The 17,222-nt window shown below is 39.0% G+C and overlaps 1 protein-coding gene across 4 annotated transcripts in view; it reads left to right on the top strand.

Annotated features, from left to right (window-relative positions):
• Positions 1-17,222, top strand: part of RELN (reelin) — a 522,413-nt gene that overhangs the window by 73,342 nt on the left and 431,849 nt on the right. For all 4 annotated transcript variants that reach the window (XM_030834331.2, XM_060304789.1, XM_060304788.1 and 1 more), the window contains exon 2: positions 5,528-5,638. In XM_030834331.2, coding sequence (XP_030690191.2) covers positions 5,528-5,638 — 111 coding nt within the window. The remainder of the gene's footprint in view (positions 1-5,527; positions 5,639-17,222) is intronic.

Here is a 17,222-nt window from a genome sequence, read left to right as displayed (position 1 = left end):
TCCTATGACGCTTGGTAGGAAGGAATCAGGAAAATCTCAGAAGGTAAGATGAGGGAAGAGGCCCCAAAGGAAAACCGAATTCTGCAGAAGCTAATGATGCAGAATTACACAGGTAAAGAGAGCTTCAGAGCACCACACTGAGCAGCCTCGATGTCGGAAATAATTATTTGTTTCTGTGGAGTTTTGTGTGTGTGCGTGTTTTTAGGAAACCCTGACAGACTAACTGGGGGCTACAGGTAGAGATAAGAGGAAACATTTGATGAAAGGGAGAGAATAGGGCAGAGAGAAGGAAGTCCCTCACATTGTTTCAAAGTCAAAGTGCCTTGGTGTAAAGTTTTTGTTGTCTTACTCAGATTGCTCATGGATTTGCTCCAGTGCTCTCGTCGATTTAAACATGTGGGCTGCAGACATTCTGACGTTTCCTACAAGCTAGCAGGGAATCAAAACTGTGTCAGGTGTTTCTTAAATACACAAGTTAGACCGATTATCTTTTTGAGTAAAAGGGACCTGGTGCCCAGAAGATATCTCTTTAATTCCGTAAGAGTCTGAGCAACATTTCCTCTTTCTTGAAAACAGAGACCAATTTCTAACCAGTTCACGTATGGATTATGCATTACATCTGTTTAGAGGAGGAAAGGGAATGCTTGCTCCACAGTGTCAAGAGTGGAGACTTTTTCCAAAGGCAAATCTCATTTTTTCCCTAAAAAGTAAATTCCCAACTCCATTAGGCAGAAAAATAGATGATAATCAATTCATTTTTAACAGGGAACTCTTTCTTTAGATGATGTCTATAAACATACAGTATCTGAGAATGTATGTATACTGAAGTTGGTTTGCCATTTTAACAAATGTCTTTGGCTGGTCTCTGAGTCAGTTTCCATCTGCATTGATCTGTCTTGCACTGTGGAAAATGTTTTAAATATAGAAATAGCCAATTTTTCTCTGTTCTTTTTTTTTTCCCATGTGGCTTCTCCAAGTGGGATTCATCTGACAGGCAAAGTCTGGGATTCACAACATACTTTTCCTCTAGAAACAAGTTGAAGATAAGACAACCTGGCTTCACTTTTCTATGAATGAGCTATTCATGAATATTTCCATGCATATTTATCGAACACCCAAAAGTATCAGGAATTGTTTCAGGTACTTGAGATATATTACTGAAAGAAACACTCAGGATACCTGCTTTGATGGAGTTTACATTCTACAGAATGAGACTGACAATAAACATAATCAACAAAAAATACTTTAAGTAAATATATCAGTGTTAGAAGGTGATAATTATAGAAAAAAAGTGGGGGTGAGGAAGTTAGAACAAAATATGGGGCATTGGAAATGTGGATATTGTAGAGACCGGGGACTGGGGGGCTGTTTGTGATTTTAAATACTGTGGTTAAGGCAGGCCTCATTGAGAGGGTGACATCTGAGTTGACTTGAAAGAGGTGAGGGAATTGGCCCTTCACATATCTGCAGAAAGAGAGTCCCAGGCAGAGAGGAAAGAGCTAGTGCAAAGGCTTGGCATATCTGAATAACAGCAAGGAGGCTAGTGTGCCTGGAGTGGGGTGAGTCAGGAGGAAAGCAGAAGGTCATGGGAACAGAGATGGCACGGAGGCAGATCACATAGGACCTTGTTGGCCACTGTAAAGACTTTGAGAGCATTGGAGAGTTATAGGCAGGGGAGTGACATGATTGGATGTCTAAAAAGAATTCCTCTGACTCTTACACTGAGATTAGGCTGTAGAGAGAGGACAGAACCAGGAAGACCAGATTGATGTCTAATGCAACAACGGGAGAGATGATGGTAGCTCAGAACAGTGTGGTAAGTGGTCAGATTCTGGATATGATCAGAAGGCAGAGCCGGCAGGATTTACTGATGACCTGCATTCAGGGTATGGGAGAAGGTGATTCCAAAATTGACTTAGAGGTTTTTGGCCTGAGTAGCAGGAACAACGGTGCTGCCATCAGCAGAGCTGCGGAAGGCTGCAGGAGATGCAGGTTTGCAGGGTGGAGTGGGTGTTCAGTTTTGGTCGTGTTGAAGTTGAGACGTCTTGCGGACATCCAAGCAGGGGTGTTGAGCAGAAACTTGATATATATCTGGAGTATATTTATAAAGAGGTCTGGACTGGAGATAGAAATTTGAGAGTAGTCAGCTTATGGAAGGTATTTAAAGCCAAGAGTCTCTAAGAGTAGTAAGTGTTTTTCTTACGAATTTCTTTTTTTTTCCAAGTCATTTAATGTTTAGAAACGATTTCTCGCATATTTAAGCCCACCTGCCCTTGAGGTTACCAAATAATAGGTAATCACATCACTACTAGGAATAGAACCAAGCAGAGAGAAAACCTTGCTCAGTCTGACATAGCAAATATTGGGAATGAAGTCCAGTTCTCTTATTCATGGGCTGTTTTCACTAGACCTTGCTGCTTCAGCACCCAAGAATCTAAGTAAAGAAGAGAACTGATCTGAAGCAGGCTCCTCTTACGGTGTGTGGAAGAGTTAAGATAGAATTTGCTTCATCCTCTGGGTCTGGAGAGGCACTGGGTGGTAGGTGAGAGGGGGAGGTCTGGAAAGGATTAACAGTCTGGCTGGATATCTAAGGGGCACAGTAGACCTTGGCCATGCTCAGTTTCCAGATGAGTCACAGGCCACCCAGATAGCTTACTAGATGTACATCTCTAAGCTATTGAAACTTCCCTAGATATGTGCAAGCCACCAATAAATTGAATTTATCAATTGTCATGGTAGACATGGCAGGGCTTATGTTTTGCTGGGAGGGACATAGCTGTTTGAGGCCAGAGCTGAATAGCTGAGTAGAAGAAAAATTGAGAGCTGCCATGCATGGTTCTTTTCTTTCTCAGCCACTTCTCCGAGAGTGTTTAGCGTCTGTTTTAAATTAGCATTGAACAGATGCTTGAAGAGTATCTTTTGGAAAGACAGTTAAACTAATCACAAGCTGGGGATACTCATTTATCTTGGGCCCATTTGAGATCACAGCTCAGACTTGAGTGGACTGTGGTTGGAAATGAAGTAGTGGGTGGGAAGGGTACATGGAGAATCCTGGCAGGCAGTAGGACTCAGATGTGGGTAGTCCAATGATTGGACATACCCAGGCATCTGGCGAGGGAGGTGCCAGGAGGTCTGTACAGGACCCCAGTTCTCAGGAAGGGAGGAGCAAAGCAGGGCTTCCAGGTCTGAAAAAGGGCAGGGAAAGGTAACTGACTTTTATTGATTCATTACTGTGTTCATGGTCGTGTGTTAAGGATCTAGATACATTGATAGATAATATGTATTTGTCTTTATTTCTTACAGTAGACCTGATAGTATTATGATTCCCTTTTGTATATGGGGAGTCCATGACTCACGCTAAGGTCACACCCTGGACAAAGGTAGAAAGAGGTGAGACTCAAATTCAGTTTTGCCTCAATCCCAAACACATAAAACCCTTACATTTTTCAGAATCTTGGAAACAGGAACCAGAGTAGAAGCATAAAGGAATGCAGAGGAGTCCAGAGGGGCTGCATTTGTGCATTAACGTGGGATTGGTGCGATCTTGCTGGAGTAGAGTGGAGTGGATTGAGAGGAAGTAGGTAAAAGCGAGGTCCCGTGGGTCCACAGTAAGACTCTGCAGCTTGGGTCTGATTTGCTGTGAAGGACAATCTGAGACACAGCACTTGAGTTCAGTGGTTAGTATAGGCAACTTAACAGGAAGTAACCTAATTCTCAACCTCCTGGATGGGGCACAGAAGCAGTTTAAGCACTTTTTACCTCACTGAACCAAAGAATGAAGGCAGCAATACAACCATCTGTGGGAATCTGGGATAAGCAAAACAGGGGGCCGACGACTAGGGTGTTACTCTACAGATGAGGAACTTTAGACTCTGAGAGGTGAAGTGGTTTTGCTGGAGAACAGGGAGCAGTAGATGAGGGCCCAGTACCAGATCTCATCCCTTATCTGGCCTAGGGCTTCACCCACGGTGCCATAGGTGACACCTCCTGGCTGCCTTTGGCCCTCTTCCTCACTAGTAACGGTGATATTGACTCCTGTAGCTTTCATTTTGCTTTTCAAGTACTCATAATGCATGTGAATAATGTGGGAAAGAGGTTATTAAACAAAAATTTAGCCACGGCCACTTTGCCACTTTGGGATTTGGTGGGGGGTGGTAGGTGTAGGGCAGGGAGAAAATGGGAGACAAGCCAGGTAAACAGCATCAAAAAGGTTCCAATGTCATCACATGGTCCTGGACAAAGTTCTTAATTGCTCTGTGTCACAGATTCCTCACTTGTATGCTGAGAATGATAACAGTACCCCCTTTATAGAGATGTTTTGTTAATGAAATGAGATAATACATGTAAACTACTTATCTCAGTGCCCTGCTGAATGGTTTTCATGTGGTTTATATGCCAGCACTCAAAATACTAGCTATTATCTTATTAAAGGATACGGAGATGATTTATTCCAACATCCAATGCCATTTTGGGGGTAGCATGATGTCAGGCTGTTCTGTTGATACATGTGTCTTATTTATGTTTTATAATATGGATGTTTCAAACCATTCCACTCTACTTACTGGATTTCCTGGAGTTTAATTTAAACATTCTCATCACAGTTAATGTCACTCTGGTCATTCTCCTTATTGCCGGCAAGCATTTATGACAGCCTTGTACTGTGTACTACCAAAATAATATTACCTTCTCCTGGCTGCTTCCTACAAATGCCTTCATCTTGATGTAATAAAGGCAATGCAGGAGAAAAAATTATTATGTCAAGGAGGAAATTATGATCAACTTTTAGGGTGGTGAGCAAGATACAATTTTTTAATAAGCCAAACCTGAGTAGTGTACAAGATACACTTAATTTGACTCTTTTTTCCCCAGGAACATCCTGATTTTCTGGTTGTAAAACCATTTGGACTCCTCTTGTAGACTTTGTTCTAAAACTTAAAGCATGTAGTGGTCTTCTTTTCCTGTTCTCAAAGGGAGAAGGGCTGACTGTCTTCATGCAAATTAGTCCGCTTTTGTGGAAAGACTCCGGGGGACTCATCTATGAAACATAGAGTAACAATAAGAAATGCAGTGCAGCTTACTATTCTGCTTTCAGCTGATGTAAGATTGTTCCCCACAGTATTGAATATTAAAATAAATAAGAGTGTTTCATCACAGTGCCAAAACTCCAGCAATGCCTTTGACTGCCTTCAGGGGTGGTGATGGAGGTGGAGAAACTGACTATTCAGTACTACATTATTTTCCAATGATTTTGCACATAGCTAGGGAAAGTGTAAATGAATGCAGAAAGGTGGGACTGATGTACTAAATTTAGGACCAGCAATTACAGACATTGGAGTTCTGAGCTTTTGTTTTTTTCTTTTTCCTCCTCTGTAATTTCTAATATAAAGAAAATACTGAGTAGGGATAGTATAAAAATAATTTGTTAATAATGAGTAAAGATTGTTTTGACAATGTCTAACACTTCAGAAATGTATCTCATTATTCTGACTGTATTAATTAAGGTTTCTTTTTTTCCCCTGTATTTCAGTGACAATTTCAACAAGCACCTTCTTTGATGGCTTACTGGTGACAGGACTATACACATCTACAAGTGTTCGGGCTTCACAGAGCATCAGAGGGTCCAGTGCTTTTGGATTTGGTAAGCTATCCTGACATAAGAAACCCATGACTGTCTACATTTTATACAGTTACAGGTCTTATTTTTTGAAATATCTGTTTTAAAAGTATTTGACATTTATTATTTCAGAAAAAATAATCTGAAGTGATATTTGTGTGTTTGCTTGAAGTTAGGTGAATTGAAATAAATCATGTAAATATGCAACCAACCATGAGCTTGGTGTTACCGTCTTTCTACCCTCTCTCCGTGTACTACTGCTATTACACTTGGTCCTATGGGGTTTGAGTAGATTCCTGTGTTCTGTCATTTAGGTTGCTGAAATTGGAATTCATTCTGATGCCCATGCATCTATTCAGTAGCCTGTTTTTATAAACAGTTCTTAAAATCCTGAATAGATGAAAAGTGTCACATTGTTTGGCAAGTAAGCATCGCACACAGTGGAAGATAGCAATAATTGTTGAAATGATTACATTCTGTGACTATTCATAAAATAATGTGATTTAATATGTGAAATACTTATATGGAGTCTTTGTCCTTAAACCAGAGACCTGGAGGGTTACTTAAGTGGAGAGGCAGAAGGCTACATGATGGTCACTGATCACAGAGGATTCTCGATTTGGAAATCTATAGTTTACCCATAATTCGATAAACATGCCGAGCTGAAATTAAGTAGACCCTTTACAGCATCAAAAATGCAAATTTAACATATCAATTTATATAAGACATGAAATCACTGATCCTACTCTAAGATTAGAAAACTGCACAAGACTTCCTCCATTGATGTGAGAAAGACAAAATTGCATTATCTAAAGCAGCCACGTGTTCAACGTTTTATTTTTTCTGGGATACTTATTAAATAAATAAATTTTACCTACTTTTGATATATGAAAGAACATCTCATCTATGTTGAGTCCCAGCAGAGCTCTGCCCAGATAACTCACTGCTTGATGTCAGAGCAATAATATTGAGGCTGCATTGTTACCCTGCTGGCCCAAGATGAGGTTCACAGCCTCAGGGCTTAAAGGAACCTAGAAGTCATTTAATAATCCTGTTAAAATTATTTGACATTGAGGATTTGCCCCATTTTAGATACCAAATAAGCTTTTATAATCTGTTGTTAACTACTTGTAAGGTCTAATCCTTAAGAAAAAAAATTTAAGTCTAAAAATTCCACTCTTTTAGCCTCACCCTTTCTGTGCTCTGTAGAAGTGAAAGGTCAGCTTACAATCATATATATAATATGTGTACATAAATATATAACATACTACGTGTTATGTTACAATAGGATTTCCAAGTAGGGTTACCAGATTTAACAAATAAAAATGTACAAGACATTGGTTACATTTAAATTTTAGATAAAAACGTTTTTAGGATAAGTATGCAGTATTTGAGATAAGATGTCCTGGGTTCTACCTTAACCCAATTAAATCAAAACCTCTGGGAGCCCGGCTTGGCATTGGCTCCCAGGTGATTCTAATGTTTACCCAGAGTTGAGAACCACTGTACTGGATCAGTCCAGGGTCCAGCATCTTCAGCATCCCTGGGAACTTGTAAATATAGAGTTCCTGGCCTTGCTCCAGACTCAGAGAATCAGATACTCTGGGGGGCTGAGGTGCAGGCATCACTTTTTAATAAGGACTCCAGGTGATTTTGATACACACTAAGTTTTAAGAACCACTCATCTACATTAGTTAAATGGGAGAGACATTATTTAAATAACCATGTAAATATGTAATAGTAAATCTTGCTAGGGGCTAGGCAGGAAAGGTACTGAGTGCTGGGAAAGGGCGTGACAGAGAAAGGAGATCTAGTCTGGAGTAAAATGACATGTAGTTTGGAAAGGCTTTCCTGGGGCAGTGGTATTGAGCTGAGATGTGAAGGATGAGTAGGAATTAGTTCCCTAAAGGTCTGTGGAATGTGGGACACAGCATACCTGAAGAAGAGAACAGTAGATGCAAAGGCCTCAGGGTGGGAAGAGGCTGGCTGTGTTCTAGGAATGGAAAGAAAACCTTGGAGTGGCTGACCTGGAACCAAGAGGGCAAGAGATAAGGCTGGAGAGGACACCAGGGCCAGATCGTTCGAGATCTTAAGCAGAGAGTGCCATTGAGGGTTTTGGGCTGAGGAGATCACTCTGGTGTCAGTGTGGAGAACAAACTGTCGGGTCCAGCAGTGGATGCAGAAAGACTGTTCTGTGGTTAAAGGTCTGATGTGACAAGGCACGGAAGGAGTTCAGGTGCAGGCTGGCATCAGCCAAGCCTGGACTGGAAGGAACATATTAGGGGGGGATAAGAGTGGGCCGTGCAGTCAGGCAGACCTGCTTGCAGATCCATACCCCGATCTTCGTTAGGCATGTGCCTCAGCCACGTTGCTTAACTTCTCTAAGCTTAAGTTCCTCATCTATGAAATGCTGATGACAATGGCAAAATACTCAGTAAAACTAGGTGTTCCAAAATTATAAATCTCGATACCTGAAGCAGCTGCTGCTGAAGTCTGAGCTGAATCCTGAAGTCTCATTCCAGGACTTGCATATACTTCCTTTGGTGGGGGTGAGGAGGAAGCACACAGACACAAACAGGTCTCAGGTGGAATTTTTCTGAAGTTTTTAGACCCAGATGATTGGAGAGGACTTGGCTGCATGAAATAACCATCGTTTACCAAGTTGGAGCCTTTAAATGAGAAAAATCATTAAATATCATTTGTAGTATATTATAAACACATTTTGAAAGAACATATAAAAGGCATGTATCATATTGCCTCAGATTTTAGCTAGTAACCAAACAAACAACTAACAATTGAAAATTGTTAGAAATGATTTAAAGACATTTTCTTTAAGGGTTTTAGGCTTTAAGACATTTTCTGTTGTGACTTTGAAAGCTGTAAAAAGGCAGTTTCACTTAATTAGAATGTATTTTTATTAGCTTAAATTGCATGTAGTCTTCCCATGACCACCAACCCTAGGATGCAGAGTCTGAAGAGGCTTCTGAACTTGAAGCTCATTGATGGTAGTTTGACCTCCATAATCAAATTCTCAGGTCTCCCACTGGTCACTTGGCATTTTTTTTTTAACATCTTTATTGGAGTATAATTGCTTTACAATGTTGTGTTAGTTTCTGCTGTATAACAAAGTGAATCAGCTATATGTATACATATATATATCTCCATATCTCCTCCCCATATCTCTTCCCTCTTGCGTCTCCCTCCCACCCTCCCTATCCCACCCCTCTAGGTGGTCACAAGGCACCGAGCTGAGCTGATCTCCCTGTGCAATGCAGCTGCTTCCCACTAGCTATCTATTTTACATTTGGTAGTGTCAATGCTACTCTCTCACTTCGTCCCAGCTTACCTTCCCATTCCCTGTGTCCTCAAGTCCATTCTCTACGTCTGTGTTTTTATTCCTATCCTGCCCCTAGGTTCTTCAGAACCATTTTTTTTTTTTTAGATTCCATATATATGTGTTAACATACGGTATTTGTTTTTCTCTTTCTGACTTACTTCACTCTGTATGACAGTCTCTAGGTCCATCCACCTCACCGCAAATAACTCAGTTTTGTTTCTTTTTATGGCTGAGTAATATTCCATTGTATATATGTACCACATCTTCTTTATCCATTCATCTGTCGATGGACACTTAGGTTGCTTCCATGTCCTGGCTATTGCAAATAGAGCTGCAGTGAACATTGTGGTACATGACTCTTTTTTGAATTATGGTTTTCGCAGGTTATATGTCCAGTAGTGGGATTGCTGGGTCGTATGGTAGTTCTATTTTTAGTTTTTTAAGGAACCTCCATACTGTTCTCCATAGTGGCTGTATCAATTTACATTCCCACCAGCAGTGCAAGAGGGTTCCCTTTTCTCCACACCCTCTGCAGCATTTATTGTTTGTAGATTTTCTGATGATGGCCATTCTGACTGGTGTGAAGTGATACCTCATTGTAGTTATAATTTATATTTCTCTAATGATTAATGATGTTGAGCATCCGTTCATGTGTTTGTTGGCAATCTGTATATCTTCTTTGGAGAAATGTCTATTTAGATCTTCTGCCCATTTTTGGATTGGGTTGTTTGTTTTTTTGATATTGAGCTACATGAGCTACTTGTATATTTTGGAGATTAATCCTTTGTCAGTTGCTTCGTTTGCAAATATTTTCTCCCATTCTGAGGGCTGTCTTTTCGTCTTATTTATGGTTTCCTTTGCTGTGCAAAAGTTTTTAAATTTCACTAGGTCCCATTTATTTATTTTTGTTTTCATTTCCATTTCTCTAGGAGGTGGGTCAGAAAGGATCTTGCTGTGATGCATGTCATAGAGTATTCTGCCTATGTTTTTCTCTAAAAGTTTTATAGTGTCTGGCCTTACATTTAGGTGTTTAATCCATTTTGAGTTTATTAAACTCTGAAGAACCTAGGGGCAGGACAGGAATAAAAACGCAGATGAAGAGAATGGACTTGAGGACACAGGGAAGGGGAAGGGTAAAATGGGACGAAGTGAGAGAGTGGCATGGACATATATACACTACCAAATGTAAAACAGATAGCTAGTGGGAAGCAGCCGTATAGCACAGGGAGATCAGCTTGGTATTTTGTGTCCACCTAGAGGGGTGGGATAGGGAGGGTGGGAGGGAGATGCAAGAGGGAGGAGATATGGGGCTATATGTTTATGTATAGCTGATTCACTTTGTTATACAGCAGAAACTAACATACCATTGTAAAGCAATTATACTCCAATAAAGATGTACAAAAATAAAATAATATACCTGAATATTGTTAAACAGTTAATCTTCATAAATAATAGAATAGAAAGAAGAAGATTAAATGTCTTTGTAGGTAAATGGTCATTTTTGGAAACAAAAGTACATTAAGTTTTTGGGTATTTAAGTTTAATGTATTCTTTATAATTTAAATAAAACAGAAAAAATTCAATTTGAGTAGGGTATAGGTGAGAAAGTAGAGGAAAAGTCTTATAGAAGACATAGAACATGTAACAGAATTGCTGCTTTTTTGTAGTTTAGTAGTTATAGTAGGATCAGGCTGAAGTAGTGTGGCATTCTTTGATCTAGAACAAAAGAATTATTGAATACATAATCTATCATTAGGCCCTGACTTAACTGATGGACTGTTAAGCAAACATGACTTGTTTGGCATTTTCCCAATATGTCGTGGAATTAGTGTGTGATATGTTTAACTAGCTGTGATAAATAAGGCAAAGTAAAACATATAGTTGAGTCTGAAAAGGTACTTCAGAAAGTTTTTTCTGCTTATAGTTAATTTTAATCATACTGATTACACTAAAGTTATAGCCACTCTCTTTTGAATATAAAATGTGTGTATGACCAGCCAAAATAAGGCCATAATTATCCTTAAGATACTGTGGTATAAATGTAATTCCACTAACATAACTACAGCCTTTTATGGGAAACCAGAATTCTTTAAATCATACCTCACTGACCAAAAATAGACACATGCCTAATAGCCAGAAATACATTAAAACAATAGCTATGCAAAAGATGACTGTATGCCAGCAGTGCATGATTTTAAATACCTCATTTTGCTTGTCAGTATAAGAAAACATGCTGCTCTAGGGAAGTGTGATGTTTAATTACGGGTATCTCTTTGTGTATCCCAGAAAAAAATGCCTCCCTCTTGTCTTTGGCACTGAATTCCAGCGCAGTCATATAAATCTTCAAGGCTTATTATGGTTGCTCAGTGAAATGCTATTTGAATATCCTTTCATACAAAAATTGTTCCTTTTCCAGACACTGAAATACATTTTACTCAATATTTAGTATTCTGGCTCTAAAAGCATATTACTCAGTTTTTGGTATTCTGGCTCTCTAAAACCTGAGAATCAGGTTTGCACGTCTGATGGGTAGCAGCCACACTTCAAATTGTTAGACCATGCATAAATTAAACTTTTGTTAGACCTTGCATAAATTGCTTTGCAATTCCTAGATAATTTTACTCAGGTAATACATCAGCCATTTTAGCAGTTTTTCACGTAAACCTTTATAATTGCCTATGTGTTTCATTTATTTTTTCTGTAATAATTAGCCATTTGAGAGCCAATCATTTGTTAATTTATAAAACTCTTAAAAGGGCAAGACTTGATGGAATCTAAGTTTGGGGAGAAAATGTAGTAAACAGATCCATGATATGTTCTTGGATTCAGTCAATCCTGTCATGTTTTTAGTAGATTAAGTAACTACCATAAAAATTTAATATTTTCAGCATTATCTTTGAAGCACAGTATTAGAACTTAATGATCTGATTTTTTTCCAGTGTGATATGACAGTCTAACTTTAGATGAATAGGGATAGATTTACAAAGCAAAGTAAATATTTTAAGACTTCAAATTTTAGTAAATCTTATATTGGTCACTAGTTAATAAGAATGTGTACTTTACCAGTGGATTTAGATTGTATGTTAATCTTTCATTTCCAGAATGCAAGCTTTTGTTACTACTTTGTTTTATTGTCACTAAGAATAAAAACATAGGGTCTATTTAAGCTAATTTTTGGATATCCTTCACATTAAAACTAACTAGAACTTTTTACAACTTTACTAAGTATCACCAGGACCACTGCATCCCTGGACATTAACTGTAGCTCAGTCTTAGGTATCCTGTCTGTGTGACTGAGACATACACGTGTTATGAATACATACACATGTTTAGGCCATAATATCTGTAAAGAAGGGGCAGCCACTAGCAACTTCATTAAATAACATCCTGTATAGTAGTGGTATTTATTTATTAGCTGCAATTAAGTTTAATTACCCAGGTGATCTTGTTAAATTTATTTTGTCTGTCTCTTTACAAAGAAATGCTTTGTAACATACTTGAGGAATTTTAAACACATTGAGGGATTGGAAGCATGATCTTTTATTGGGTATGGTAAATGATCTATAATTAACACGAAGACTATAATTTAATTAAACAAATTACTGTAGTCAATAGTACAAAGAGCATAGTTGACAAGAGATGAAATCGCCATTAATTTTTCCTCTTTATAGGGTATTAGACTAAGTTTGTTCTTTATTCATTCCATCTGGGTATGCCAGCATTACCTTGATTAAGAAATACTGTTATATAGTTTGCATTTGACATATGACAAAGAATTCAGGGATATTTCCCAGTTCCTAAATCTAAAAAGAATCACTAAAAAGAATCACTTACTAGAGTAATGGGCATGATGAATAAAACTGTTGGATTCATTAATCGACAAATTGCTAGAGAAAATGTTGAGGGACATGAGATTTGGGCCAAGTGGAGGAGTTAGTGGAGAAAGGCAGCTCAGTGCAGGGGCCATGACGTGACCTCTGGAGTGAGGCAGCTCCAGCTGTATGCCTGGCCCTGCTTCTTCCTACCTTGGACCACATACTTTCCTTCCCTGAGCTTCAGTGTCTGCATTTGTAGAATGAGGTTGATAAGAAAGGCCAGTTCACAAAGTTGTTAGGTGGGTTAAGTGAGATTATCTATTCAACTGCCTTGTATATATGCTCAAAATAGGTGTTTTTTTTTTAAACACTCAGAAAGAAGTGAGAATTCTTTCTTTGAAATAGGAAACAGAATGACAAGATGCTTCAAGTGGCAGAAGATATGAAAGTGGGAGGTGACATTAATTTGGAGTGGGGGAAATACACCCAATTTTTAAAAATAATTAATAATTAATTAATCGGCTGCATTGGGTCTTCGTTGCTGCGCGGGCTTTCTCTAGTTGCGGCGAGTGGGGGCTACTCTTCGTTGCGGTGCGTGGGCTTCTCATTGCAGTGGCTTCTCTTGTTGTGGAGCACGGGCTGTAGGCGCACAGGCTTAGTTGCAGCACGGGGGCTCAGTAGTTGCAGCATGCAGGTTCAGTAGTTGTGGCTCGTGGGCTCTAGAGCGCAGGCTCAGTAGTTGTGGCACAAGGGCTTAAGTTGCTCTGCGGCATGTGGGATCTTCCCAGACCAGAGATCAAACCCGTGTCCCCTGCATTGGCAGGCAGATTCTTAACCACTGTGCCACCAAGGAAGTCCTGCACCCAATTTCTTACCCATAGAACTTGGAGCTGAAATGTACCTTGGGTAGAGCCTGGCTCAGCCCCTGCCCCAATGTATAGGTAAGGAGACAAAGCTTAGGAAGGGCAAGTGGTGACTCTGCAAGAGAGAGAGTGTAGGTGTGAAGACTAAAACCAGGTGTTCTGACATCATATACAGTCTCAGATACTTTTTAAAAAAATATAATTCACATACTATAAATTTATCATTTGAAGTGTACTTTTCAATGATTTCTAGTATATTCACAAGGTTGTGCAATGAACACCACTATCCAATTCCAGAACATTTTGTCACCTCCAAAGGAAACCCCATCCCTGTTAGCAGCCACTCCCTATTCCTTCCTCCCCTTAGTCTCTGACAACTACTGATCTACTTTCTGTCTCTATGGACTTGCCTGTTTTAGACATTTCAAGTAGACAGAATCATATAATATGTGGCCCTTTGTGTCTGGCTTCTTTTACTTAGCATGAAGTTTTCAGAGTTCATCCATGTTGTAGCATATATCAGTACCTCATTCCTTTTTATGGCTAGATCATATTCCATTGTATGGATATACTACAGTTTTAAGTGATATACTATATTTGGTAGTGTCCAGATTCTTAAAAGGAGTTAGGACTGTGCAAATTGGAAAAGTTCAAGGAGGATGCAAACTGAAGTACCACCAGAATCCTTAAATAACTCATCAGCAGCTCTAACAGCTCTGAAGATGCAAATAGCTTCACCTTTTCTATGGTTCAGACCAGAAAATAGTTAGAAATCAAGATAAATTACTCCTTTGCCCTCCTTTCTCCCATTTAAGGGAGATAGGCCACTGTGGCATGTTTTTATCCTATCCCTTTGGCCTCAGTTTAAACCACGGGATACACAAGCTAAGCTGAGTCATTCAAATTTACTAGTACAGGAATTTGGAATTAAGACTCATCAGTCACAGTTCAACAATTCATGAGCTGGATCAAGGCACATGTAAATATTTGGGAGCCCTGTGCAGCCTTCCTCCACAGTGGCTCAGAGGAAGGTCGTGCAGAGAGAGGAGAAGAAGAGAGAGACAGAACGCTGCCTGGGGTATCAGAGCTTTGCAGGCTCTTATTTTAGCCTTTCTTCCCACCAGGCTCAGATATTCTTGGGCTCTAAGAAACAATTAAAAATAGTTAACATTTATCAAGCACTTGCTATGTGCCAGGTGTGTTGCAGGTATTAACTCTTTTGATCCTAACAAAAATCCTACTATAATTATGCTCATCTTGTTGGTAAAGAGCCTAAGGTACAGAGAGGGCAGGTAACTTGACCAGGGTCACACACAGGGAGTTGCAAAGCCATAATCCAAACCCGGGTCTATAGCCTGTCATTAAACTCCACTTACAGACCAAGCCAGCTTGAGTTGGTTTCTATTACAACCAAAAAAGCCTTGACTAAAACACACACACACACACACACACACACACACACACACACACACACACACACACACACACACACACACACACACACACACACACACACACACACACACACACACACACACACACACACACACCTGTGTAGCAATCATAGTAACCCACACACAGTTTCAAAATCCCAGCTGCTTTAGACGTTGTTGATACTGCTTAGAATTCCTTCTGGCTCTGTCTGCTGGGCAAGCATCCTGCCATCTTTTAGGGCCTCTGTCCTCACTCACCTCCTCTCTGTTCCTCCCTGGTCCCCACCTCATGGAACTCTCTGCTCCTTCCTCCATGCTACACTCTGTGACCTTTACTAGACATCTCTAACAATCTACTGAATTTACTTGTTTAAAAAACCTTTATACCTCTTTGAGGACGAGAGATGGTCTTGTTATTACCTTCACTCTCATGGCATATAACAAGTGCTCAATAAATATTTATTGAATGAATAAACCAAGAAAAATCTTTGAGGCTTCATCGGGTATTTTACTGTTTACTAGCATTGACATTAGTAAATGCATGTATGTGCACAAGTGGACAGGTATGGATAAGAGGGAGAGAATATTATTGCCTTTAAGTTTGAGTGTATTTCTGAATGTGTATATGTATATATAAGTCTATACATCTGGACAGACATTTAAGACTAAAGGAACAAATGTATATTGTATCATCAGAGATCCTGGAGAAATTTATTATCCTGCCTACTACTTTGTTCCTTTCTCTCCTGGAAGTGGCAGGCACCAGTGCCTTCAGATAGAAGAGTGATTGATTAAGTGCCTTCTATAGGATCAAGAGAGTAGAAAGAATGTCAAGAGATCATCCAGTTCATCTTCATATCATAGGGCAAGTCAGTCTGAATGATATGTGACAGCTAAGTTCTAATTTTATCTCTTAGATCTTTACAAAAAATGGTGATTCTATAATTTCTTGGGAATATAGTCTAAGAGTACATCAAGTGAGATGATTAAGGAAGGTTTTCTGGTATATATGTGTAATCCTTTGCATAACTTTAACACTTTTTTTTACATAATTGAAAATGGTAGATGTTAGTTTAAAAGTTATTAAGTCCCTTGTTTTCTTTCCTTTAGGCAAACAGCAAACAAATGACAACAAAAAACCAAACAAACAAAAAACCTAAAAGAAACCCAACACTTGACCTATGATTCAATCCATTTCATAGCTCCTGAATAATTTACTTGTCTATTTTCTCTGGACAGTCCACAGATTCTAGGTAGAGGAATTCAGCCCTGATAAGATATGTGCCCAGAAACCACTGCAGTTACTTTAAAAATGTATCCCTAAAGAAGAGGAGTTCTTGTAGCTCCATTCTCTTTCTTATTCTTACTCAAATCCATGTGCTCAGGAACAGAGTAAACTGGCTGCTCATAAATAAGAACATCAGTAAAGTCACATTTTTAGAGCAGATTCTAATAGAAGTTGCCACTATGCTGTGTAAGTTATGAATTTCGAATTGTTCTGTTATAATTTTGCCTGTTAGTGTTAAAAAATTATTGGCAAAGAGACTCCTCTGCCTTGGCAAGTGTAACCTAATTTTTGTTACTAAAGAAGATATTTGCTTTGAAGACTGAGCACCTAACGAAAAGGATAGAGCACTGGTCATTAGTACTCTAGGTCATGGGGTACTTTCTCATATGCCCAAGTTTTTAAGAATAATTCTGGAAAATAAGTTTCTGTAAATGAGGTCTTACCCCTCACTAGATAAAAGCAGAATTGGAAATACTTTTCTCTCTTTTTCTTAAACAATAAGTTTTAAAACCACTTAGGAATCCTGCGTCTTTGCTAATAAGAGATAACTATTTTCTGTAAGAGTGAGGCTTTTCACAGTATGCTGTCCACTTTAACCGGAGACAAGATTGAGTATATGCTTAAGGGAATAAACTTTAAAACAACTGGTCTAGTGGTCGTTTTGCTTGTAATGTAGTTTCCTCTTCAGGTTTTCCAGTCCTTTTTTGAGGTATCCAGGTAATGATAAATGAGTTTATGTTTCATGTTCACAGTAATTGGTTTATAAATACTCATGAGTAAGGTTGGCCTCTTCTTTCCTGGCAGTTAAACTTGAGAACAACTTAAAATAATTTTACGGTGTTCTTACTTCCTAGAAATAATTCTGATAATTA

The sequence above is a fragment of the Globicephala melas genome, chromosome 9, assembly GCF_963455315.2.
Source record: "Globicephala melas chromosome 9, mGloMel1.2, whole genome shotgun sequence".
Lineage (NCBI taxonomy): Eukaryota > Metazoa > Chordata > Mammalia > Artiodactyla > Delphinidae > Globicephala > Globicephala melas.
This window is presented reverse-complemented; position numbering and strand designations above follow the sequence as displayed.